We start from the raw sequence: 23,332 nt of genomic DNA, 5'->3' as shown, positions 1-23,332 counted from the left end.
CATTTGTCTTCTGCTTTAAAGAGTGTATTAACAAAAGAAAGTGAAATACAGGCTTACCAAAAGAAACATGAATACAATGAAACTTATTTTTATAAGCAACAAAGTAGCAACTATTCCAAATGTACTTTGCAATATAGTGGACACTTCGGTTGCAAATGCATAGGAAAATGCACTGTCAGCCAGTGATCGCTGCTCCAGCTAGGAATTTCTCTGTTAAAATGACTTGTGGCAATTTTTATTTTTTACTCTTCAAATTATCTGCAACATTTGGACTCGTGCTGAGTATTTGAAGACCTGGAGAGAAACAAGCAGGTAGCCAGGCTCAAGAACTGGCCCAGAAAGAATTTGAATGGTCTACCATTCATTGCTTCATACTGGCGCTCTTCAGCTCAGTTTGCAGAGATCACTTTTAGCAAGTATTCTGTTACTAAAGCTTTCAATTTGAAGGATTCAGAACATCTTTTCAGTTACCAGATACTGATGAAATTATCTACAACAAAGTGTTTCTTTTGCAATTTCCTCATAGCAAGATGAAGTCGATGGCCCAGCAACTATAAAGTCTGGATTTATGTAGCCTAGAGGAAGCATCTTCAGAGAGTGCTTCTTGGTCAAAATGAGAACTAGGATGGCTGAAGCTGTGGATGCTTTCTCATTCGTTGTTTCAAAACCCAGTAGGGCAGGTGCTGCGGCAGGTGCTGCGTGAGTTCAGATGTTTCTCGTCTTGTGTTTGCCTGGAGCATTTCTGCAAAATAACTGATGGGCAGCAGTGATCATACAGAGTTGATCAAAGGGATACATAACTCTGCCAAGTTAAGGACACTGTCTCTGTTGAGGAGCACGGAAAAGAAACAGCACTTCAGTATTTGATTGCCATTAGCTCACTATGAATCTCTGCCGTCTGCCCTGGCTCAGGCGTGTGGCCAAGAGCACAATTAAACAACTTTTGGGAAGCAGGGAAGCGATGTGACGTTTCACAACGTAATTCCAGTCTTTCTGTAACTTTAGTGGTTGAGCTGCAGCACAGGACGGACCCGTTCTTCGGCAGCGGGCTGTGCTGGCCCTGCGCAGGAGGACGCCTTCCAGCCGCACGTATGGAGCGCGGTTCCCTCGGCCGCCGAAGCGCCGTCACTGGCGTCTGTGCGGCTCGCGGGGTCGCCTCGGACGCTCCCTCCGCGTACGGGCCACGCGATCCTCTCGGTCCTCGCAGCGAGGAGGTGGTTGGGGGCGGTTGATGCCCGGCGGCCGCCCACAGCTGCGCCGCCCTCCGGCACCTCTCTAGCGGCCAGCCACGGCCGCTTTTTTTTGACTCTCTCCAGCCATGCTGCCCGCCTGCCACGGCCCCGCTGCCCGGGGTGAGCTGGGAGCGGGCGGCGCCGCCCGGGACGACGACCTCGCCTTCTACGTGCTATGGACGCTGCGGGAGCCGCCGCGGCGGCTGAGCAGGTGCGGCCCGGCGCTGCCCCTCCACGGGCGGCCGCCGCCCCGGGCAGAGAAAGGGCGGCGGCGCCGGGCCGGCCGCGGGCGGGGTTCCCTTTTGGGCCGGGTGGACGCGGTGCGGCCTTAGGCGTGTGGCAGCTCTCCTTTCTGCGGACAGCAGCGCTTTCCTTCGTCGCATCCCCGTGCGAAACGCTCTTGAGCAAAACAAGCCCTCACTTTCTATGCTTCCTTGGTATATTTTTGAGCGTTCCTGGTACTTCTCTGATTGTACGTTTTCTTGTTTGCTCTCCCTCCCAGCCAATCCAGCAAGATGGGTTTCCAGGGCTGGCTGCCCCTGCCGCTGCCCAGGCAGCTGGTGGTGTTCAGCCTGGGGGACTGGAGCTGCTACTCCCCAGACACCAGCATCACAGCGGACGTGTTGGTGGCACCGGGCGTCGGGGTGCAGCGGCTCGGCACGCTGGGGCCTGCCTGCAGGTAGCGCTGTGACAGGGCGCTGCTGGGTGTTGCTGGGCTGCCCTGTGCTTGGCCCTGCTTTTCCCTTTCTTTCGAGGCTTTATATGGAGGAGACCAAAGCTTCCTGGGATGGCTCTGGGAAGGGTGAATGTAGCAAGAGCATAACCAAGAGCCGCAGGCACGTTGTTTACACTACAACTATCACAGATCCCGTGGAAGAATCTGTTTAGAGTAGGAAGTCTTAACTGTCTTGTATGATGGTTATTTGGATAAGAACACCCCTTTACCTCTTACAGATTGTGTTAGTTCTCCAGAGCTGTCTCACATGTCATTGGCCGTAGTGTGAAAGAGAATAAGGGACAGCCCCTGTCCTGCTCTGTTTCATGAAGTTACATTTATACACCCAAACAAAAGCTACTTTCTAGAGTTTCCTGTGATGTTTCCAACTTTCAGCTGCTTTCAGAGTTCTTATTTTTTGGCTTTGAAGTGCTACCAGCAAGTTTAGGAGCAAGAATTCCTCGAAGGTTGATGCTAGCTGTGGGCTGAAAACCCATGATGCTTTGTGCAGGTCTCTGGTGTGGGAAGGAGACTGGAGAACAGATGTTTTCATGGCCTCGTTGAAAGAAGCGCATGAAGGCAACCCTGTGAAGCTTGTCCTGACTGTCCATGGACAGGTGAAAGAAGCAATAATCCCTCTTCCTGTCCTGGATTCCAAACCACTTCATCTCTGACAGCTCTGAACTTTAAACTTCCTTTTTCATTCTCTTGTGTTTCTTCTCTTTGCTTCTTCAAGGCAGGACCACATTGCATAGGTCTGTTAACATGTCTGGTCTGACATTTTTTTTTAATTTTGTTGGATTACCCCAGAAAGATTTGGGCTATTCCCTTGCAGGGAACCTGTCCCTTGCAGTACATATTTATGCTCATCTTCTGTGGCTGACAGCTTGCATGGACTTTTGTTCTAACACCACACATTGTTGCTCCTGTCCCAGCTGCTCCATGGAGTCTCCAGCAGTACGCCTGCTCACTCATTTCTGGTCCCAGAGACCACCCAGTCCCCAGTGCTTCCTGCTGACGATGGGCCCCTTGATCAGGACCTGGAGGATCCTTCTGCTGTAAGTGTGCACTGGGTCCTTCCTTTCATCAGTTCACTCCTCCTTGGTATTTGCTCTGTCACCTGAAACTGCTCAGCTTGTATCTAGCAGCAGCACATGCTGCCTTTATCATAGAGAATACCTGACTAAGCAGGTTTTGGAGTCAAAGGTTCATTTATGCTACAGAAGTTGGATAATATCTTTAAAGGGGTTGAATTTAACTGTGCCTGATGGGATCACTAATCCACTTGGTTACTGGCACCGATGCCCCTCTGCCTCTCTGGTGGCCTCTGTACAAGCTTGCCTGTGGCAGCCAGTAGCAAAAGCAGGCCACTGGCTGGGCACATGGCAGTGGGTGTCTGCATGGCTTGGTACGTGTTTGGCAGCTGATGTTGTTGGCATGCTGACCCTGAAGACTAAATAGGAAAGTAAGCCTGAAAACAGCCACTGCATCAAACTTGTCTCTGTCCCTGTTATAGATAAATTTGCAGTAGCCTCAAGTCTTTCTCTTCATAACTGCTTTGACTAGAGCTCTTGTCACAGGTTAAGGGTCAGAGTTCTGAGATGACTGCAAGAGCTTCCTGGCCTGCTAGGAAGGACTTCCACACATCGCTAAGGAGCCTAGTGGTACCCTGTGCCCCGAAGCTACCACCTCGTGGGATACAACCCAGGGACGCTTGGAGGGAGAGTCCTGTCTGCCCCAAAAAACCCAGGAAAATTTTATTTGAACCCAGAGCGTCTGAGAGAGAGCTCGATGTAGAAGGTAACTCTGTCAGCTTCCGGGTTTATTTATGGGTCTTATCTGCACTGTATCTCACTGCTGATGGCAACAGATTCCAGTTCATTTCTTGGTGTGCCTCCAAGATAGGGTTAGGCTTGTCTGTGGCTGGCAAAGTACTGAGGACTGCTTCTTAGCCCTGGATAAACTGCTTGAGCAGTTTTTGTCCATTGGGAAAACGATATAGAACATGATGTATTCTTTAGTGCCAATACTCCGTACTGTAACATTATATGCTTTATCACTTCATATGAGTAAAAGTGTTGTAAATGAGGGCATGCACCATTAGCCTTGTCTTACAAAAGAGTAAATGGAGGCAGAAAAAAGTAACCTACCACTATATTCTATAATCTCTCCATTAGACTGTCTGTTCCCCTACCATCAGCATAACACTTGGTCCATAGAAAGACATTGTTTATTATTAAAGTATGGAGGATAAAAGAAGAAATGTATATAAATATAAGTAGTATAATTGTACTGAATTTTCAGTAGTGAGGAGGAAGCTGCCAAGGGTTTTAGGAATTAAACCTTTAGCTTCTGGAGTGTGAATTTCAAGTCAGCTCCAAGATGTGACCAAGCGTGTGTGTAAATATTTGACAGTAGCTCAGAGGTCACCATGTGAAATCATTTACTGGGACTTGCTTCTCACAAAGACAAATGTAGTAGGGTAGAATGAGGTCTTCATCAGCAATGTAGAATGCAATGGCATGATAGCAGTCAGAGGAGGTGTGCTCTTATCTGTCTTCTGCATTGCTTCTGATGAGACTTTCTTCATGATTCTTGGTCTTGCAACTGATTGGTTGCTATCAGGTAGCTTTGAGCTGGGGGTCTGAGGAAAGAAGGCCGGAGGTTTCTTACACCACAGAGCTGAGCATTTCCCAAGGTATGTCTGCTGGCTGCTTTCTTTACGGGGCTATCTTTGTGTTTCTTCTGCAGATCTGGCAGTGGAGGAGTTGCAAGGTGAAGATCTGGCTTCTAGACTCTGGTTTGTCTTTTCACCCAGCCGGTGATGCCATTCCCTTTGACATCACAGGCTGCTTGTGTTTGATCCTTTACCTCCCCAGAGATCAGGAATATACAGAACAGCATGTGTTCTGTATATATTGCGTGCAATTGTACTGTCAGGTCTCTAATGTGCTTCTGTAACCCCTTTGAATCTCAGGAATGCTTCTGGGTGTGTAACCATTTGAGACAAAGTATAAGATGTGGAATGAGCTTTGATAAAAAGGATTTTTTAGCTTGCTCAGCCAAATGCAGGGGTTGGGATGGGAAAAGAGGAGGAACAGGGCAGTAGAAGGAATATCTCTGAAAGCAGCTCAAGGTTTTGGGTTGGTATGTCTTAGGCATTGACAAGCTCTTATTGGTAGCCCTCCCCCATGTTCTCACAAGCAGTAATGCAAGCAGAGAACACAACTGGGATTTCTTTCTGGGAATAGGTACTCGATGGGATCCAGGCTTGCCTCTGCCTGCCTGTCTCTGAAGTGGCAGCTGTATGCATCCTAAATCCAGCCAGAGCCCTCTCTGCTGACTCCTTCTCATGATGACACTCCTAATACAGTACTTTTCCCCCAAAGCCAACAGAAAATCATGCACAGGGAGCTGTGTGCTTTGCCACTCCAATGATAAGAGACCTGCAGTCTTTGCTTTCCCATTTCCCTCCCTCTGAGCCCTCAGTTGCCTTATTCTCTCCAGTTAAGGGAACTGAGGAGTGTTTCTGACTGCTCCCAGCACTGTGCTCTCCCCTCCCCAGGCAGCCCCAGCCCACGGTGGTGCCATGCCATGTGCCTCAGCGATCTGAGAACGGCTGTTCTGGTTGGTGGAGAAGGGGCTGATCAGCAGGTCTGCAAGGATGCTCTTTGGAAACTGGAAATTGGTGAGGAGTTTAAGGATGTCAAAGGCAATGGGGTGGGTGGGAATAAAGGATGAATTGGGTGGAAGAATATCCTCTGGGGTCTGTGCTTGGGGAGGGAAGAGCAGAGGGGTCGCAACACCTAACACAGTCACTGTCAGTTCTGGGAAGTGGAATTGCTGGTGTCACTCCAGGCAATTTCCCAGTGTGCTGGGAAGGTAACTGCAGGATGCACACCAGAATTTTCATGCTGCCTGCTGCTGTGCTTTGCCTGTCAGGAAGCTTGCACTTTGGTAAAGAGATTATGTTGCTCTGGAAAAGCAGACAGGAGAAAGGGAACAAAGAACCTGTAATTAAGATCTGTGCTTATGGTGCAGTGATGTCCCCATTTTAAACTCACTTACCTACCATCTGCCTGGTGTTGTTCCTACAGACAGTGATTTTTGGTTTCCAGTGAGTCTCCAGCAACAAAATGCTATGCCATCATGCTTACGTGGTCACACAGCTACCTATGACCCAGACACCAAGCGTATCTACATTTTTGGGGGCATTAGGAAGGACAAAGACTATAGTGGCATCTACATTCTGGACACAGTCACCTGGAAATGGCTTCTTGTGGCTGTAAGTACTGCAGCTCTTCTAAAATAAAAGCACATAAAGTGTGGTAGGTCCTGCCTGAATGTAGCAATTGATGTACTGATGTCCGTACTCCAGAAGTCTTGGTCTGTTGTTGCTGCAGGTTGCCTGAGCTGCTTAACCTTCTTGAATCTGTCAAACCCAACTATACTGAAGGGCCATAAGCTTGGCAGAAAACAGAGGGGATGCCTAAAGTGAATGAAACTATGTAGAAAAAACTTGTTGCTCCAAGAGTGCTGTGTCTGATCAGAGTGGTGGGTGGGAGGTACTGCACAAGTAGCAAATGGAAATGACATCTCATTCTGCATGGTGTTGTTGAGAGCTACATTGGATGCTGAGGAACTGGTCTTTTGAAGTCAGAGGGCTGCTCTGAGCATGGCAGGTCTGTTAGCTCTTTGGATTATGGGTCCTATTCTTGAAGCAGGCAGGCCCTGTCAGCTAAAGACTGTCTCTTTCCTGGCTAAAGCAGAAGACTGCTGTCATAGAATAAAACTGGGATGAGATCTTTCTGTTCCCTGTCTTGTTTTGTGACAGCTGGAGTGAGAGGTTAACTTCCTACTCTCATCAGAGCATTCTGGTGGTGCAGAGTATGGAAAGGATTTACTGTCTGCCTGAATGGCAAAGATCTGATGAGGGAGCCAATAAAATGAAAATCGAAACTTGATGAACTCATGGCATGATGTGAAACCCTTTCTTATGGGTCATGCAGCAAATAACAAACTTCTTATAACAGATATTGTGTTCCTAGGCTAAAGGAAGAATGCCATCGCTGACCTACCACAGTGCAACTATCTATCGCAAAGAGCTCTTTGTTTTTGGAGGGGCTTTCCCTAAAACAGGATCGCTGGCAGTTGGACCCTGCAGCAACATGCTCTATATCTTCAATCCAGAACATGAAATTTGGTACCAGCCCATCTCAGAAGGGGAAAAGCCTCTGCCTAGGCTTGGGTGAGAGTGCTCTTGCTCTGGAGCTCCAAAATAGAGCAGGAAACCTCACCTTCCCTCCCACCTCAGTGCAGATTCCTAAATATTAGGTGACTTTCTCTACAATTTCCTCCATTAAGATAAGGCTATGTTTTGAGCAATATTCTGTCAGGACTCTGTCCTTGGGCTGCAATGGCTGAGGATAGAGAGAGGTGCAGACAGAAGCTATTGCAACTCATTAACAGAAGCCAAGGCGGGCTGAACAAAAGCTAACACATCAGGGAGCGTGCTGAAGATGCTTTGCTCATTTGCTGCTTCTCTTCTCAGACATTCAGCTACTCTACTGAAGAACAAGCTGCTGATCTTTGGGGGTCAGAGGTCTTGTCTCTACCTCAGTGACATGCACATCTTGGATCTGGGTAAGAAAATCTGTGCCATCTTTGGAGGTCTGTTTTAAGGCAAGGACTGTGAAATAAGGCCTGTAGAATGGAAAGGCAGAATTAACACTAAAAATCCTGACTAGGCAATGGAGATGGAAAACTCTGGGTTAGTGGCGATATAAGGGGGCGGGTAATGGGGAAAAACAAGACATTCCTTTTCTGGAAGAAGCTGGGCAACAGAAAGTACAGGTAGCCGATGTGACAGTGTTTAGAAGTTTTTGTCTGATTATGAGGTTGAGAAATATTGCTAGCAGTGCTTTTTGGACAATTAATCAAACTTTTTCCTGGCTGTCAGGTTTCATGGAATATACACCAGTTGCACTCTGCGCAGGACAGCCTTCTGCACGTTGGTAAGATCTTGTTGCAGGTCTAGAAGCACTTTCTTCCTCTGTTCTTTCTCTGTAAAGCCAGGTTTAAAAGGCGCTTGTGATCAGACCTAGTTGCATACCTTTGTCTCACTAGTCAAAACACTGTGGGTGACCCCTCTGCTGTGAGACCAGAAATTCCCATGCCCGGGTCCTCATAAGTTGTAAGGAGTACAGACCACTTAGGTACCTAAGTGGAAATCTGAAGGGATGCTATCTCCCATTAGACCAGTGACTTAAGTTCCCGCTGTCCTATTCCATATAGCAAAACACAGAAGTTCTGTTAGCTCCTGAGGTAATGAGGTGCTTTTCAGGCCTGATTTATGTCACGACCTGCAGAGAGAAACTAACAGTTCTTCCAGGGTCGTTCAGCAAGTCAGGGCAGAAGAGAAGTTAACTTCTATTCTCTAGTTTAAGCCCCCAGTCTGCTCCTGAAAGTCTGCTCACCACTGCCCATTGCTGGCTGACGCAACCCCACCTTTGCTCTGGTCCCAGTTTTCATGCAGCTCTGGCTGTCTCAGACTGGAAAGTTCTGATCAGTGGAGGCTGCAATGCCAAGGGAGCCCTACAGGATGCCTTTGTTTTTCACCTAGGTGAGTGAATCTCCCTCCCTATTTCCATAGCTTTTGGTGACAGTGAACTGCAGTGGTGTTTCTGAATGTGTAGTCTGGTGTGTTTGTTTCACTCCTTGCATTAGGAAAGTAGGTGGTTGTTGGTTTTTTTTTTTCTTCTGTTTTTTGTTTGTTTGTTTTGTTTTGTTTTTTTCTTTTTCCCCTCCATTATTTATAATGCATTTGTACTTCAGATACTCTTTCATGGAGCACAGTGATCCACCATGACCTCTGCTCTGTGCCACGAGCTGGCCACGCATTGCTTGATCTGACTCTCATGATGGATGTGGACAAGGAGAACAAGAATAAGCATAACCTGCACACGGTGCTGGTCTTTGGGGGCTCCAACTGTGCAGGGACCTTTTACAACAGCACAAAGAAGATCCAGCTGGACCTAGGATAATGCAGAATAACCAGAATGAGCCTGTCCCCTCTTTGCCAACATAAAGAGGGGTAATAATGAGTCCCAATAATAAATGAGTCCCAGCAATGCAGCAAGTGAATGCTACCTTAGCACAAGACATCACTGATTTGCAGTGTCTTTCTGTATGCTGTGGGTATTGCCCCTTTTAGGGCAGTTGATACACAGCATCAGATTGGTAGAAATCCCCTATTGTATCCCTGGGTTGGGTGCCAGAACTTTCAGTGGGATCTGAGATAAACCTGCACAGGAACACAGTCACAGGCTTCTTGTTTCCTTTCCTGACGTACAGGTTTCCCTTTTTGACCTACAGGGCTGGAATTTCTGAGGTGCTCTGAAGATGACTCAGGCATTTGATTTCTTTTCAGATGAGCAGAATGGAATTTGCTGCTGCAGCTTGAAAGTTCCTCAAAGTCAAAGTACCAACAAATTCAGACATAGAAGGAGGGCATGTAATGTGAGATTTATTCTTTTAGCAAATAGTTTGCAGCTGAGGACTAGGAAAATGCACAGGGCATTGTCTGTGAATGGGAGAAGGAAGAGACTGCTGTAATTTTCAGCATATGGGAGTGAGTTGGTTATATATTTCTGATTATAGCTTTGCTCTGAACAGATCTTGATTAATTCTGCAAGATTGCTGCTGGACATAGGGAAGAGTTTCAAATCAGCTGTCCCACATAGTGAGATGTTAGTACAGGGCTTCCTGCTGGCACTGAAGTCCTACTTGAGCTGTAGCTGTTGTCATCCTCGCCACTCCAGCTACTTGATTTAATGGGTAGAAGGGCCTCAAGATCGCAGCTCTGCAGGAGTGTCTGGCTGCCGGGATGGGTGGCTTACTTTGAATGCCTCTAACTCCAGGAGAGCTTTGTTTATTCTAGTTATTGTAGGATATGGACCCAAGTTCACACCGTATCTGCAAAAGGAAAAGAATTTGTGAGGTAGAGTCAGTCAGCCAGTGAGCAGAAGGACAGAGCAGTGTTCTATGCCTGCCCAGTGTCAACACATCTCACATCTACATTAAGAGAAGTTCATTCTTGCAGGTTTTAAAATAAATGCTATTGGAAAAGCTAGTTAGTTCTTCCATTTTCACTAGGTTTTTACATAGTGTTCAGCTTATGGTAAGAAGGCAGTACAGGTTTCTTGGGAATCTTGCAGTCACTACTAGCACAGGTTTAGGACTTTCAATAAATACAGTCAGGTTATTCTTTTCTCTGCCTTGTGCAATGTAGATACCGGGCAAAGAAGGGAGGGAGGATGTGGGGTGCAGGCAATCTTAGCTTTTCTATAAGGACACAGATCAAGTTTCTTCCAGGGGCATCTGGGAAGAAAGACCAGCTCCTCATTTCCAGAAACCTCCAAGAGACAAAGTACTTATGACAAACTCACGCAGAGAAGAACCTATAATTGGATAGGGCAGGATGTGGATCTTTCCTAACACAAGGAGAAGCAGAAGTTAAGTTCTGCCAGTCTAACCTTAGGATTAGGTGCTCTTGAAGAACACCTCAAGCTTAGACTTAATTACCTTTCAGCATTGCCAACTTGAGGCACCAAGCACAGATCAGCCATGGATACCTGCAAATGGAGCACAGAAAAGAGACCAGAGTATTACTTTTTCAGCTGGTGGTATTTGATATCATTTCACAGATAGGTTTAGGATGAACAGAGGAGTTGTCACAACAATCCCATTATTTAAGCGAGCATTTATAATGCCACAACAGTAATAGGAAAGGATCCTTACAGAAGTCAATAGCACAAAAGCTATCAGCTCTTAGGGAGCTTTGTAATTATCAGGTGATCACGGTGACCTCAAGCACACAGTGCTTCTAAAGCAACTGCCAGTAATCAAACAAGTGCTGGCAAGCTGCAAAGGGAGAAGCTGGGGGGATGGGTATAGGTGTTGCATGGCTGGGAAAGGATGTATAAATTTTGCTTGTTTGCATTGCAGAAGCATCAAAGAGCCCCACCAAGATCAGGAACTGCTGAATGATAAGACCTTTGTATGCAGGCTAAAAGACTTGTAATCTGAAAACACTCCTTACACATAATACAGTTAGCTGCTTAACTGCACAAAAGGCAACCGTTTCTCCCCTATTACCCAAGTCACGAAACTGTAGGCACCTTTCAGGGCACACATTACTTTCCACCGTGAGACCTCATTACTAATATTTTCCCACCCTTTATAGGAAAGATGTCATTGTTTGGCAAACAGGACTGCTAAGTGGAAGAGGTCTGAGATGCCTCTAGCTTGGAAAGGGTCAGAACAAACTGCATGCAATCTGTTTCTGCAGTCTGCCCATATTAAAATTGGAGAAACAGAGCAAAATGATATAACTTGGTTAAAGTTTACACAGGACAGAGCTAAGAGCAGAACGTGCATTTCTTGAGCCATACTTTGCCCCTCAGATGGGACACTCTAAATCTATTAAGAGTGAAAAGAATCATCATAGAATGATAGAATGGCCTGAGTTGAGAAAGGACCTCAAAGATCATCTAGTTTCACCCATTCCCACAGTGGGCAGGGTCACCAACCACTAGGCCAGGCTTCCCAGAGCCACATCCAGCCTGACCTCGAATGCCTCCAGGGATGGGATATCCACAGTCTCTCTGGGCAACTTGTTCCAGTGCCTCACCACTCTCTGATGAAAAACTTCCTCCTAATACCTAGCCTAAATCTCCCTTGTCTCAGTCTCATTCCCCCTTGTCCCGTCATTATCCACCTTCGTAAACAGCCATTCCCCCCTCCTGTTTATAAGTTCCCTTCAAGTAATGGAAGGCCCCAACATCACCAGAGCCTTCTCTTCTCCAAGCTAAACAATCCCAATTCCTTTAACCCTTCTTCATAGGAGAGGTGCTCCAGCTCTCTGATCATCTTAGTGGCCCTCCTCTGGACCCGTTCCAAGAGCTTTGCATCTTTCTTGTGCTGGGGGCCCCAGGTCTGGATGCAGTACTCCAAATGGGGCCTCACAAGAGCCAAGTAGAAGGCTCTCCCTACTTGTCATCCCTTTTTTAATGCAGCCCAGGATATAGATAGCCTTCTGGGATGCAAGAGCACACTGCTGGCTCATGTTCAGCTTCTCGTCCACCAGGACCCCCAAGTCCTTCTCCACAGGGCTGCTCTCAAGATCTTCCCTCAATCTGTATAAATACCTGGATTGCCTTGGCCCAAGTGCAACACCTTGCACTTGGCCTTGTTGAACCTCATTAGGTTCACACGGGCCCACTTCTCCAGCCTGTCCAAGTCCCTCTGGATGGCTTCCGTTCCTTCCAATGTATTGACTGCACTCAGCTTCATGTCATCCACAAAGGATGAATGCTGATGGTGCACTCAGTGCCATTGTCTATGTCATTGATGAAGATGTTGAAGAGCACCAGTCCCAAGACCAACCCCTGTGGGACACCACTTGTGACCAGACTCCATCCTGACATAGAAGTGTTGATCACAACCTTTTGGCTGCAGCCAGCCAGCCAATTCCTAATTCATCAAACAGTCCAGCTTTCAATTTGGAGAAACAGGGTGAGGGACCATGTCAAAGGCTTTGCAGAAGTCCAGGTAGATGACACCCGTCACCCTTCCCCTGTCCACTGTAGTTCACCAGGTCATCTTTTCTCCCTTTCTTAAAAATAGGAGTAATGCTTCCCTTTTTCCAGTCACTGGGGATTTTACCTGACAGCCATGATTTTTCAAATATGATGGAGAGTGGCTCGGCAACCACATCAGCCATCTCAGCACCCTGGGATGCATATCATCTGGCCCCATAGACTTATATACATTCAGTTTCATGAGGAAGTCTTGGACTTGTTCCACTGTTACAGTGGGATGGAATCCACCCTCCTCACTCACACCTAGAGATTCAGAGTCCTGGCAAACATGGGGAGCCTGATCACCAGTGAAGACTGGGGTAAAGCACTTATTGAGTACTTCAGCTTTTTCCACGTCTCAGGAAAACAGTTATCTGTTCTCATTTATTAGAGGGGGAACACACTCCTTGGTCTGTCTCCTCCTCTATGTACCTATAGAACCCCTTCTTGTTATTTTTCACATCCCTCACCAAGTTCAGCTCCATCTATGCCTTGGCTTTCCTCATTCTATCTGTACATGTGTGGAAAACAAAAATACTTAGCCTGTTCCCACTTTGTTTAGTGGCAGCCAGTTCACAGACTTTAGACAGAAGTGCAGGATCTAGCTATCAGCAGTTCATAGGCAGGGACAAGTAAACATCTGAATAGCTATTTGTAAGTCAGTACTGGCTTAAGTAGGATTCATACAGCTATTTTTCCTATAGTATAGACACTGCACATAGTACAAGGCACAGGAGATGGTTGTGCTGTGCCTCTACAATTAATTCCCTTTCCCTTTGGAACGTGCTGGGACACATTACACAATACATAATTCTGATACTTACCTCATCTCCCACACAGTAGCGTCCAGCAGTGTGTTGCAGAATCTGTTCTAGTGCTGCCAAGAGAGGTGGTATATTGGAGTAAGGCATTGGAAGCTCATTTGAAAGGAACCTCAGAGACCTTTTTAACTGCGAATTACGAACAAGGACATTTTAACTCTGAGAAGAGGATGAAAAAGGTGCAGTACAGGACAGAATCTAGAAAGAACAGAAATCCTACAATAACACAGTTACATGAGCCTTTAGTTTTCCTTCAGCCTTCTAGGACCCAGCTGTTTCAGGCAATGCAGATGAGGTCCTAGGAGCACAACGTGGAGATATGTGAGAGTAGGAAGAGAAAAAGTAGAAAAGTTCACTATCCAGAAGTGAAGATGCACCAGCCATTCTAGCATATGGAAGAAAGTTTGGAGGAAACAAAAAGTAAAGAAATACTCTGCTACATGCCAAATTCTGTGGGAGTTTGCCATCAGATTTCTTTAGACAAAAGAATACCAATATAGGTTGATAGAATTTCAAAGCAAAAGGCACAACTTTGGGAGCAGCTGAGTGGAAAGCAGAAGTGCTGTCAGCCTCCATACTTCAGGGTGAATCAACTGTGGCAGCATAGAGGGTGGCTCTGGGATTTTCCTCTTCCATGCACAGCAGTGGAAGTACACTATGAACAGCATTTTCCCTCCAAGACCTTAGAGAGCTAGTAGTACTGGACAAGGGACTCTGAGCAAGAAGAGCACTGTGTCTCCCAGCTTGGTTGAGGAGAAAATAGGGCTCCAGTGGTGCAGCATGCTGCCTCACAGTTTTGAAGAGAAGTGAAAGTGCTGAGCATTTTGGATGCAGGATATACCTTGGAATCCAGATGTGATGCACTGCTGAGCCCATTCCATTTTTCTCTCCCCCATTTTGTTCAGGATGCTCAAATTCTGTGAAGGCAAGCAATCTCCAGATTAAAAGGACAGCTGTTGGCTGGACCTTGCCTAGAGAGGGCAGATTAAGAAGTGCCAAGCTCAAGTGCCTGCCTGAACTTGGCCTGCTGAGTCAGCCCTGATCTCCTTCTTGCTGAACCATGTGCTCTGCTCTCTCCTAGACCTGTTCTTCTGTAACAGAAGCTGCCAGGGTATTCTTATGCCCAAGTTCTTGGGCTCACTCCCTCTTCCTGAAACAGTGTATACCCTGCACTGAAGCCATATGGGTTCAGTTGTTTCTGGAAAGAATCATGGGGTGCTATGGGATTTTCTTTGTATGACATTCTGTTGCCATTGGCAACATATCAAGCAGAGGCTAAGTATAAATTTCATCTGCTAACAGAGTCTTAAAATCTGCCACTCTATTGGCCAACAACAGCAGAAAGAGACTGAGCTTTAAAAAGTTACAAACTCCTGGAAATCCATCCTGTTTTTCTCATTTACATGGATATTACCAGGCAGTACCTGGAGTGGCTGAATGCCAGAAGCAATGTGATCCGAGATCATTCTGACTTGGGCTCTTTTCTTTGGATCTTGGGGCAAGAGCCTGGGGTTAGGACAAGTGTCTTCTAGGTACTGAATTATAGCCAGCTGTAATGAACAAAGAGATAAGGGAAGATTATTGGAGAATGGAGGAAAAGTAGAAAAGTATGCATCCAGAACACCTAGGAAAGGGAAATTTCAAGTTCAACAAAATACAATAGTTTTCAAATAGAATTTGTTCCTAGTCCAAGGAACAGCATATCCCCTTAGATACTTGCTAAGACTTTCTGATTTAGACCTGCTGTAGTTTCAGACAAACCAGGGCACAGCACTCTAAGCCAGACTACAGACTGCTCAGTAAAAGGTGGAATTTTGAACCAAAGCTGAGCTAACAGGGTTACATGCTATTTTTTCTCCCCCCAAGTGGGATTCTTTATCACAAATGTTATTTGTTCTGTAATACACAGATGAGAGGTCTGAGGGAACACAAAGGGAAAGCTTCCCCCCTGCCTTCTGGTCAGCAGCATGATTTGGTGTTTAGCAGGTATGTGGCTGTTAACTCACCGACTGAGTAATGGTGATACCATCAATTTTCAAGGCTGGGACTTGCTGCATTGGATTCACTGCCTTGAATTCAGCAGAAAACTGTGGAAATGAACCCAAGATTATTGCAACCAGAATTTTTTCTTGTTTTCTTCCTCAGGCTCCCACAGGGCTTTTTTTTTTTTTTTTTAAACCTGGCTTTTCCCTCTGCCTCAGTACTAATATTTGCAGTAAGTTGTGCTGTACTATTAGCCTACTACTCCTGCTGAGGCTCAGAGATCACTTCACCCAAGGTGAGATTGCCTTACCTCTTTATAATCCATCAATGCCAAGCCCAGGATGGGTTGTTGGCAGTACAGCAGTATTACTATCACCATTCTAATTGGAGATCTCTTCTGGCAACACAGCCTTTGGCAGGCCATTTGAAGCCTTATGCTGTATCATTTGGCATCTTTTGGATGGCCCTCTCTGCTCTCCCTGCCTGATGCTAGATATGTTTGGTTATATCATGCTAAGCAGGAGCAAAAGATCTTCAGACTTATGAAATTCGATCACAGATCTTTGAGGCAGAGGTGAAAATCTTTAGTCTCCTGCAATCATCTCCTTTTATTCTGCATCCCAAGGAATACTGATTGAAAGCAACTACTACAGAGAAGCTGTGAGGAATTTAGTAACTTTCCTTAGTGTTCATCCCAATTCCCCTGGTGATCCCCAAGTTCAGTACCCTTGGAGGGACCACTGGTAGCTCTATCCTTACCTGCTGCCCCCCGTCCTTCATGAGGTTCACTGGTATCTGGTCATAGGCAATCCCTTTAAGAGCCAGTGCTAGGGAGAAGAGAGTACACAGCTTCAGACAGGCACATTGAGACCAGTTTCATTGGTAGTGGTCTCATGGAAATGTTACTATCTCCATTTGGGGAGGAAAAAAAAAAAACTAAAAAAAAGACCCTATACTTCAAGAAAGGCAGCCTGAGTCCAGTGAGAAGATAGCACTCTATGAAGGATCAAGTGTAAATGAAGGACCAAAGAACAGTCTTGGCAAAAACACTATTATTCAAGATAAGCTTTGCTACTCTTTGCAGCACAGCATTGCTGACAGAGGCTTAGGTAGGGCAGGTGATCCTATGTTCACCTTCCAAACTGTGTTCAAGACTGTCTCAGTCTAAGTAGGGTCCATTCCCAGCCCTGTTTGGCTCTTAGGGCAATCTGATGCTGTATAGGTATAAAAAAGAGTCTAGTGTTCCTTGAAATAGTGTGGAACAAACAGCCATTTGCATCATGTTAGCTTTACAAAAGCAGTTTCCTGTAACAAGCTGCAGACACAAATCTGCAAAAAATACTAAGAGAACAGAAAACTCTTCCAAAGCCCGTTGAGCAAGGTTTGTCCACAGTTGAGCAATGAGCTGCTGCTTCTGTCCTCCAGTATGGAAAACTGTGGAGAAGCTTACACCAGCGATGTACACCCTCCTGCTTGAATGTTGGATGACTATAGAAGATACCCTCAGATTCCCTGCTAACTGAGAAGACCTCCTGCCTGCTCCTCTCTCATCCTGCAGCTCCAGGTAGCCTGTGCTGTTCCCTCCCACTCCAGAGCAGGATGAAGTAAATGCTGTGTCACTGTCCCAAGTTCATGTTTGCTGATCTCTATTAAGTGACTAATCTTGTCAGTGAAAGGTTGGGGATACCATAGCAACACCAAGACAGTAAAACTAATTCTTACCGATTCTCACTCTCCATGAACAGGAGCTTCGGAAATAGCTGTAAAGTATTGGCTGAGAAGAGAAAGACAGATGAAGTGGTTATGTTGTGGGAATACCAGAGTATTTTAAAGGAGGGCAGTGCATGATCAGAAGGCATTTCAGGAGGCAAAAGATACAGCAGAGCAAGGTTTGCCAGGGGAGAGAGCTTCTTTCTGGAAGTGTCTGTTCCTGTTCTAGCTGTGCAAGTAGTGCTCCTCTTTTTCATTCTGGCCCTCTGAATGTTCAGCTGCATCTCTTTTCAGCAACACACAAGTGATCTTAAAATTATCCCCTACAAGGTTTCCCTCTTTGTCCCTATCAGATGCTGCTAACTTCTCTCCTGTCATGTATTTTTGAAGCTAATTCCTCAGTGATTGTGCCAAGCATAAAGCAGCTTTTCCAAGCCAAGGAAGGCACAACCAGCATCTTTCCAATTGAGATGAGCTACTGCTATTCAAGACGAACACCAAGAGGGCAGACAACTCATCTTCATCTCAACTCCAGCACCAAAGCAGCTTTCCTGCATGCTTTCACCCCAACCAAGCTCTCACCTTTTCTGAAGCCATGGTCAGCGTGTGTGGTTCAGCCCAGGAAATAAAAGAACTGGGCTTCTCTTTCCCCTTTAACTCAGCTGGAACTGGGGGGAGGAAGGATTTAGGAACCAATGAGTAAAGCACCACGCCCCCAAAGTCTATGTTCAGGACACAGGTAACCAGCCAGTTGGATTCAGTCCTGGGAACTGCAGCCAGCTGCTCATGCATCCCCACGTGCTGTGCTGCAGCCCCATCCCTGCTATCAGAACATATTAATCAGCTTTGAGCTCACTTATCTTTAAGGTCCCTTCCAACCTAAGCCATTCTGTGCAAAACTTTAGGAGCCGTACATCTTTCTCTAGCTTTTTGTCCTGGATAAATAAGACAGCTGGAGAGACTGTCAGGCTCTCTGCAGTTGTCAGTGCAGAAACACAGCTCAGGGACACAAACCGATGGGACCGGAGCTGTGTGCAGTGCTTCTGTTTCACTGGGCAGCGGCTGCCAGCTCCTGGAGGAGCTCCCCGGGGCTCCTGCTGCCCTCCTCTCGTCAGTACCAGCCTAATCTCAGACTGGGCTGCAGGGAAAGAAACAGGAACTATGACTTCTATACTTCTATATATATATATATATTTTTTTTTTTTAAAGGAAGCATACAGTATCTGTGAGATGCTATTTGACTCGATCTTCCTGGAGACCTGGCTGACAACGTTTTGGCTTGCAATCTCCTTTCTTTCACCACACCCGCTGCAGACTCAGGTCCCTCAGCTGGCAGAGACGTTTCTCTTGACCCTCTCTACAGCTCCTTGTCCCTTTGCAGCCTGCACTCTCATTTGTAACTAAATCGCGTTAAGCTAATTGCTTCCCTCTATAATTTCAAAAGCTCTGCCACTGCGGAGCCGTGGATCTGCCTTTATTAGCCACCATTTCCGCCCTTCTGAAATCCTGCGGGCGCCGGAAGGCAACAACCAGGCGATGGCGGCCGGAGCGCGGCCCGGGCCGTCTGAGCGGAGGGACGGGGAAAACGCCGCCTTCCAGCGGCTGTGCCCGCCGCCGCCGCCGCCCGCCCCCCTCCCGAAGCCGCCGGTACCTTGGCTGCGGCGGAGCTCATTCCGGCAGCAGACCCGGCGCTCCGGCAGGACTACGGCTCCCGGCGTGCCCCGCGCTCCGCCTCCCGGCTCGCCCCGCACCCGGCCTGCTGCCGCGCGGCGGAGCCCCGTCCATGCCGGCGGCGGGGGGCGGCAGGGCCGGGTCGGGCCCGCTCCGGCAGCGGGGAGCCCGCCGGCCGCAGGGAGCGCCGCCCGTCTCCGCGCTCGCTTCTCGAGCTCCGGCGGGCTGGCGGGCCGCGCTGGGCCTCGTCACCCTCCTCAGCTTCGCCTCCCGCTTCCACCGCCTGCCCGAGCCGCCGCACGTCTGGTACGGGCCGGGAATCAGAATCTTAGAAAAGACACTGCCTCATAAGGCTAAAGCACGTCGTCCCACTGAATGTAATGCGTTGTCCTTTACAGGACGTGTGGCAGTAACCCTTTACACGATGAAAAATGGGAGGAAAAAACCGTCCTGGATTTTTTGACAGTTGTCAACGTTGCAGTAGGTTGTTCTGTGCTTATTTTTTCCAGTTGGGATGAAACCCACTTTGGGAAGATGGGAAGTTACTACATTAACCGGACCTTCTTCTTTGATGTCCATCCTCCTTTGGGGAAGGTAAATGGCACTGCTCCGTGTGTTTCAGAAGCCCCAGATTCGTCCCCTTTTTTTCTGGTTGATGGCTGTGGTGAATGCCAGCACCTTTCCCAGCTGTTGTTGGCTTCCTGGTGTTTGTGTTCTGCATCCCGAGCCCTAGCTTGAGTCTTTTTCTCTTTGTGGAAACGCTTTGTATGAGGAAACAAATGGGTGTTGCTGCTGGGCATTGGGAGCGTTTGAGAAAGTTGAGAAATGGACTGTGTGGTCCAGAGGGGATGTTTAATTGAAGCTTATGGATTAAAGGAAGCAAATGGTTTTTGATGGCTTCTGTGCAGCTCAGATGCCTGCCACAAAGCCGTGGCTTGCTGTAGGGAACTTATCCTAGCCATAACAGAAGGTTTGCACGGTGCTGATAATGTTCTCTTCTACCTCACGTTGTCTTCCTTTCAGGCTGAGCCTCCTTAAGCTTGGGAGCATCTTCAGAGACAGAATTCAATCTGCTAAACCCCACACACAGGGCTACAAGCCTGCAGTTGTCATGGCAGTCAGCAGCCAAAGTTTTGATCCCTTCTGATGTTGCTTTTGGACAAGGGCAATATAGATGCATGTGAATTCTATGCAGAAACCATTCTTTGGATGATGTGTCTGAATTAAGTTACTATGCTGTGAATTGGACTTGGCTTGTATGAAAATCTTATCTGCTGCTGTTTTGGGTTCTTCCTTTGGGTTTTCCTGATCAGTTCTTTCAGTGTTTTCATTTATTTATTTATTTGTTTGTTTGTTTATTTTTAGATGCTGATTGGACTTGCTGGCTACCTGAGTGGATATGATGGAACGTTTCCTTTTCAAAAACCAGGGGACAGATACGAACAGCACAACTACATGGGAATGAGAGGGGTAAGGCATGAAAGGCTAGTATCAAGATTTTTAACTCTCCTGTGCTTTTCAGTACAGAGTATTATGTCTTAAGAGCAGCTCTATTGGATTAGATCAGAGGTTTGTTTGGCCTTGTTCTCTAAGCTCCCTGAAAGAATGCTGGTAGTTGTACTGTGAGTAAATCCTGATGTCTGGCTGTGAGAGGCTGTGTGAGAAGGGAGGTGATTCTAGAGGTTTTCTCGTACTGTGAATTTAAAGGGACTATAGTCTTGAGTGGGACAGGTGTATTGCCTGTCGTACAAAGGAAACGGTGCTAAGCTTGGGCTTCTGCTCACCCTGCTGTGCTTTGCTGGAGTCCCTGATGGCCAAGGATCTCAAGAAAACCAGGATCATTCTGCCTCCAGTGAAACCAAGCTGAATGAGCCCAAGGGGGGAGATTGCTATTCAGACTGGTATTCTGCTTGAAATTCTGGCTGTGCTGTCACCGAGGGAGACTTAGTGCCACAGGCACGGCAGAAGATAACTCCAATCAAAAGAACTGCCAGTTGCTGGTGCCTAGAAAGAAGGATGAAAACTGCAAACCGAGTTCTCTGTTCTTTGTCCTTCAGCTACCCTCACTCTCATTTGTCTAGAGAAGGTGATGTTGGTCTGCTAAAGATGTAAGATAGAGATATACATTGTTCTTAGATTTTATATTCTAATATCTTGTTGAAAAAAATTGAGTATGGTGGACATATAATGTCTTTACTTGACATTTGTTTTTATGAATATCTGATGTTGGCTAGAAGGAGAATGACTAACTGTTGTTCCTGACACCTCTAGAGATAGAACAGTGTAAGCAACTGTTGTTCTCTGAGCAGTATCTTTGCTCATTTGGCTTTTGTCTGGTGCTATCAGTGAGTCAGTTCAGTAACTCCAGCATCTTCTGCTGTTGAAAGGTATACAGCATGAAGGAAGGAAAGGAATGTGTGTGCTTTTGCCTTGGGGAAAGGTATAACTCCTCCCATTATCTTCTTTTCCTACAGTTCTGTGCATTCCTTGGCTCCTGCCTGGTACCCTTTGCCTACCTCATAGTGCTAGAGCTGTCCAAGTCTCTGCCAGCAGCCTTACTCACAGCTTTCATCCTTATTTTTGGTAGGTGTTCCTGCTACAGCAAAGTGGAATAGATGAATTCAGAGAATGTCATTTCTGGCTTACCATGTGTTACCTGGCAGGTTATTATGCCTACTGAGAGAGGTTCCCAAAAGCCAAGTCGTTCTATTTTATATGTGGCTTTTTAATTGGCAATCCTCTTGAGGATTTTATAGTCAAACGTTTACTGGTATTTCTGTTATGTGCATGACCCCAGCATTGGACTACATTTCACATCACTTTTAAGAATTTTTACAACGCACACGGTCAGGAATAATTTTGCCCACTGGTGAATATTGATGTCTCCTGTATGAACTGCAGAGATATTTAATAACCAGCTGCACTACTATGGAAGAGTTCACAGTAAGAAATAAGTAATGTTCTTTGTGGAATTGAGCCAACAGTGGAGCAATGAGCATTTCAAATGAAGCTGCTCAAATCAGAGCATTATTGGGAGATGCAGATATTGAGGCACAGGGACTTGAAATTCCCAAGTCATATTCATTTTTTAAAGATGATATCTGAAAAATGACTTTTCCTTCTGCATCAACCTCAGGCACCATTCTGGTGCTTTAGTAGATTAATCATTGCTGTCTGCAGCAGTCTTCATCTGAATATGTTTGGCACACTGTGAGTGCTGTTTCACAGGTACTGCTCTGCTGCCTGGTTTCTGTGAGTGAAAGTTTATTTCTTACCCAATTAGACATTGAGTTGTTCCAGCTGCTTCAGGTTCTAAAATTGCCCTTGTTCTTTTAGGCTCAACTACACCAAATAAGCTGTCTTCCTGCCATGTTAGCTTCACTCTGTAACCTCAAACATTTCTGCTATTGTTGTGTGTCTGCAGATACAGGCTGTATTACTTTGTCTCAGTATATTCTGCTTGACCCCATTCTGATGTTCTTCCTTATGGGAGCTGTTCTGAGTATGGTGAAGTGTAACTCCTGTGCAGATAGGTAAGATAAAGATTATTATTTTTTTTTTTAAACCATAGGTACCCAACTTCTGCATGGATTAAGTACTTGAACACGTCTGAAACTTGGTAGTCTGTGTGAATGGCTAAGACTAGATTGTTCCAAGAAACTTGGGGGTGAAAATGGTGCATGGTAGAGGAGATAAACCTTTAGTATAGGGGTTTGTGAAACAAGGGAGAAAGGATTATGACAGAAGTAAACTGGGAGAGAGACTTAAATACATTATTTTTCGGGAAGAAGAATTTCAGCAGAAATAGTGGTTATGGAATGATAAATCTAAAATTAAGTTTAAAGTTTTTTAAAAACTCCTTGACTGGAAAGAATGTGGCATGGGACATTGTTGGTTGGAAACAGAGAAATGAAAGATGTTTGTAGTTTGCCAAGGCTTTACTCCTTAATGGCAAAAATATTAATATGCTGTCTTGGCTCAGTCACTTTGTCTCCAGGCCAGAGTAACAGAGCTTAACCATGACTGTAATCCTACTTATAAATCCTGCTGGATGAGGTAAAGAGTGTAATTTGCTAGATTTAAAGAGGTTGAAAACTTGAGAAATACAGTTAGGATGATGGTTAGAATATTTGCTGTGGACTTATCCAAGGGGAGTGTGATTTATAGATGTTTGGATATGTCAGAGGGCTTCTTTGTGGCTGATCTGTACAGAGCAGTTTCCATACAATGCATGCAGAATTTGAAGACATAAAATCTTAGAATGCTATATGAGCATTTTTTGTTTCAAGTGGTGTTCAAGAATGGATCCTTTAAGTCTTAGCACGATTGCAGCAAGCATGGCTGAAACAGCCCACAAAGTCATATAGGGCCATGTGAAGCCTTTCCAATTGACAGCGCTTTCTCTGGGGAGTGCAAGCACCAAGATACAGGGCAGTGTTTGATCAGCTCATGATGCAGCTGTGTGTACTGTGACCTGAACTTTTTTCTCATGTCTTTGAAAACAGGATTAGCTTTACCTAGTCGATTTTATGTAGATTAAAAGCCAGCTCTATCTCTTGT

At 46.2% G+C, this 23,332-nt stretch overlaps 3 protein-coding genes across 12 annotated transcripts in view; 2 read left to right on the top strand and 1 right to left on the bottom strand.

Annotated features, from left to right (window-relative positions):
- The first annotated feature begins 575 nt into the window (after positions 1 to 575).
- On the top strand, positions 576 to 9,352 carry LOC116228950 (kelch domain-containing protein 2-like). Of its 3 annotated transcripts, none has more exons than XM_090141443.1 (13): positions 576 to 1,443; positions 1,735 to 1,911; positions 2,459 to 2,564; positions 2,883 to 3,005; positions 3,528 to 3,747; positions 4,699 to 4,747; positions 5,517 to 5,635; positions 6,045 to 6,232; positions 6,996 to 7,195; positions 7,499 to 7,590; positions 7,907 to 7,961; positions 8,472 to 8,569; positions 8,782 to 9,352. In XM_090141443.1, the coding sequence occupies exons 1-13, from the start codon at positions 1,319 to 1,321 to the stop codon at positions 8,988 to 8,990; spliced, it is 1,761 nt and encodes a 586-aa protein (XP_089997569.1). In that variant the 5' UTR covers positions 576 to 1,318; the 3' UTR covers positions 8,991 to 9,352. The 3 variants fall into 3 exon arrangements, with proteins under 3 accessions (XP_089997569.1, XP_089997570.1, XP_031449005.2); XM_031593145.2 differs by having other exon boundaries at positions 579 to 1,443; positions 4,699 to 4,722; positions 5,513 to 5,635; XM_090141444.1 differs by lacking the exon at positions 1,735 to 1,911 and having other exon boundaries at positions 577 to 1,443.
- Positions 9,353 to 9,455: 103 nt separating this feature from the next.
- On the bottom strand, positions 9,456 to 18,888 carry GSTZ1 (glutathione S-transferase zeta 1). Of its 4 annotated transcripts, XM_031593159.2 has the most exons (10): positions 18,753 to 18,888; positions 17,114 to 17,165; positions 16,151 to 16,218; positions 15,415 to 15,495; positions 14,833 to 14,958; positions 14,422 to 14,580; positions 14,250 to 14,325; positions 13,412 to 13,464; positions 10,531 to 10,580; positions 9,456 to 9,921 (listed from the first exon to the last, which is right to left on the bottom strand). In XM_031593159.2, the coding sequence occupies exons 1-10, from the start codon at positions 18,771 to 18,773 to the stop codon at positions 9,795 to 9,797; spliced, it is 813 nt and encodes a 270-aa protein (XP_031449019.1). In that variant the 5' UTR covers positions 18,774 to 18,888; the 3' UTR covers positions 9,456 to 9,794. The 4 variants fall into 4 exon arrangements, with proteins under 4 accessions (XP_031449019.1, XP_031449017.1, XP_031449016.1 ...); XM_031593157.2 differs by lacking the exon at positions 14,422 to 14,580; XM_031593156.2 differs by lacking the exons at positions 14,422 to 14,580; positions 18,753 to 18,888 and adding an exon at positions 17,684 to 17,957.
- Positions 18,868 to 23,332, top strand: part of POMT2 (protein O-mannosyltransferase 2) — a 30,676-nt gene continuing 26,211 nt past the window's right edge. For 2 of the 5 annotated variants that reach the window (XM_090141442.1, XM_031593161.2), the window contains exons 1-5: positions 18,870 to 19,078; positions 19,282 to 19,366; positions 20,138 to 20,242; positions 21,247 to 21,355; positions 22,197 to 22,305. In XM_090141442.1, coding sequence (XP_089997568.1) covers positions 18,885 to 19,078; positions 19,282 to 19,366; positions 20,138 to 20,242; positions 21,247 to 21,355; positions 22,197 to 22,305 — 602 coding nt within the window. In that variant the 5' untranslated portion in view covers positions 18,870 to 18,884. Of the gene's footprint in view, positions 19,079 to 19,170; positions 19,367 to 20,137; positions 20,243 to 21,246; positions 21,356 to 22,196; positions 22,306 to 23,332 lie in introns of all 5 variants that reach the window. The other 3 variants (XM_090141441.1, XM_090141440.1, XR_016466999.1) reach the window with 2 other exon arrangements.

Source organism: Phasianus colchicus, chromosome 5 (genome assembly GCF_987193195.1).
Source record: "Phasianus colchicus chromosome 5, bPhaCol1.hap1.1, whole genome shotgun sequence".
In the NCBI taxonomy this organism is placed as follows: domain Eukaryota; kingdom Metazoa; phylum Chordata; class Aves; order Galliformes; family Phasianidae; genus Phasianus; species Phasianus colchicus.
The sequence above is the reverse complement of the archived record's forward strand: the minus strand, read 5'-3'. Positions and strand labels throughout refer to the sequence as shown.

Bases quoted from the DNA above. Each gene is read 5' to 3' on its own strand.
- LOC116228950 (XM_090141443.1), top strand. From the start codon at position 1,319: ATGCTGCCCGCCTGCCACGGCCCCGCTGCCCGGGGTGAGCTGGGAGCG. The intron at 3,748-4,698 runs GTAACTCTGTCA...TTTCTTCTGCAG, and splicing joins GAGAGAGCTCGATGTAGAAG to ATCTGGCAGTGGAGGAGTTG. The intron at 4,748-5,516 runs GTTTGTCTTTTC...CTCCCCAGGCAG, and splicing joins GATCTGGCTTCTAGACTCTG to CCCCAGCCCACGGTGGTGCC.
- GSTZ1 (XM_031593156.2), bottom strand. From the start codon at position 17,893: ATGCATGAGCAGCTGGCTGCAGTTCCCAGGACTGAATCCAACTGGCTG. The intron at 14,959-15,414 runs GTGAGTTAACAG...TGTTCATTACAG, and splicing joins GTATCACCATTACTCAGTCG to CTGGCTATAATTCAGTACCT. The intron at 9,922-10,530 runs GTAATTAAGTCT...TTCCTTTTGCAG, and splicing joins CAAGTTGGCAATGCTGAAAG to ATACGGTGTGAACTTGGGTC.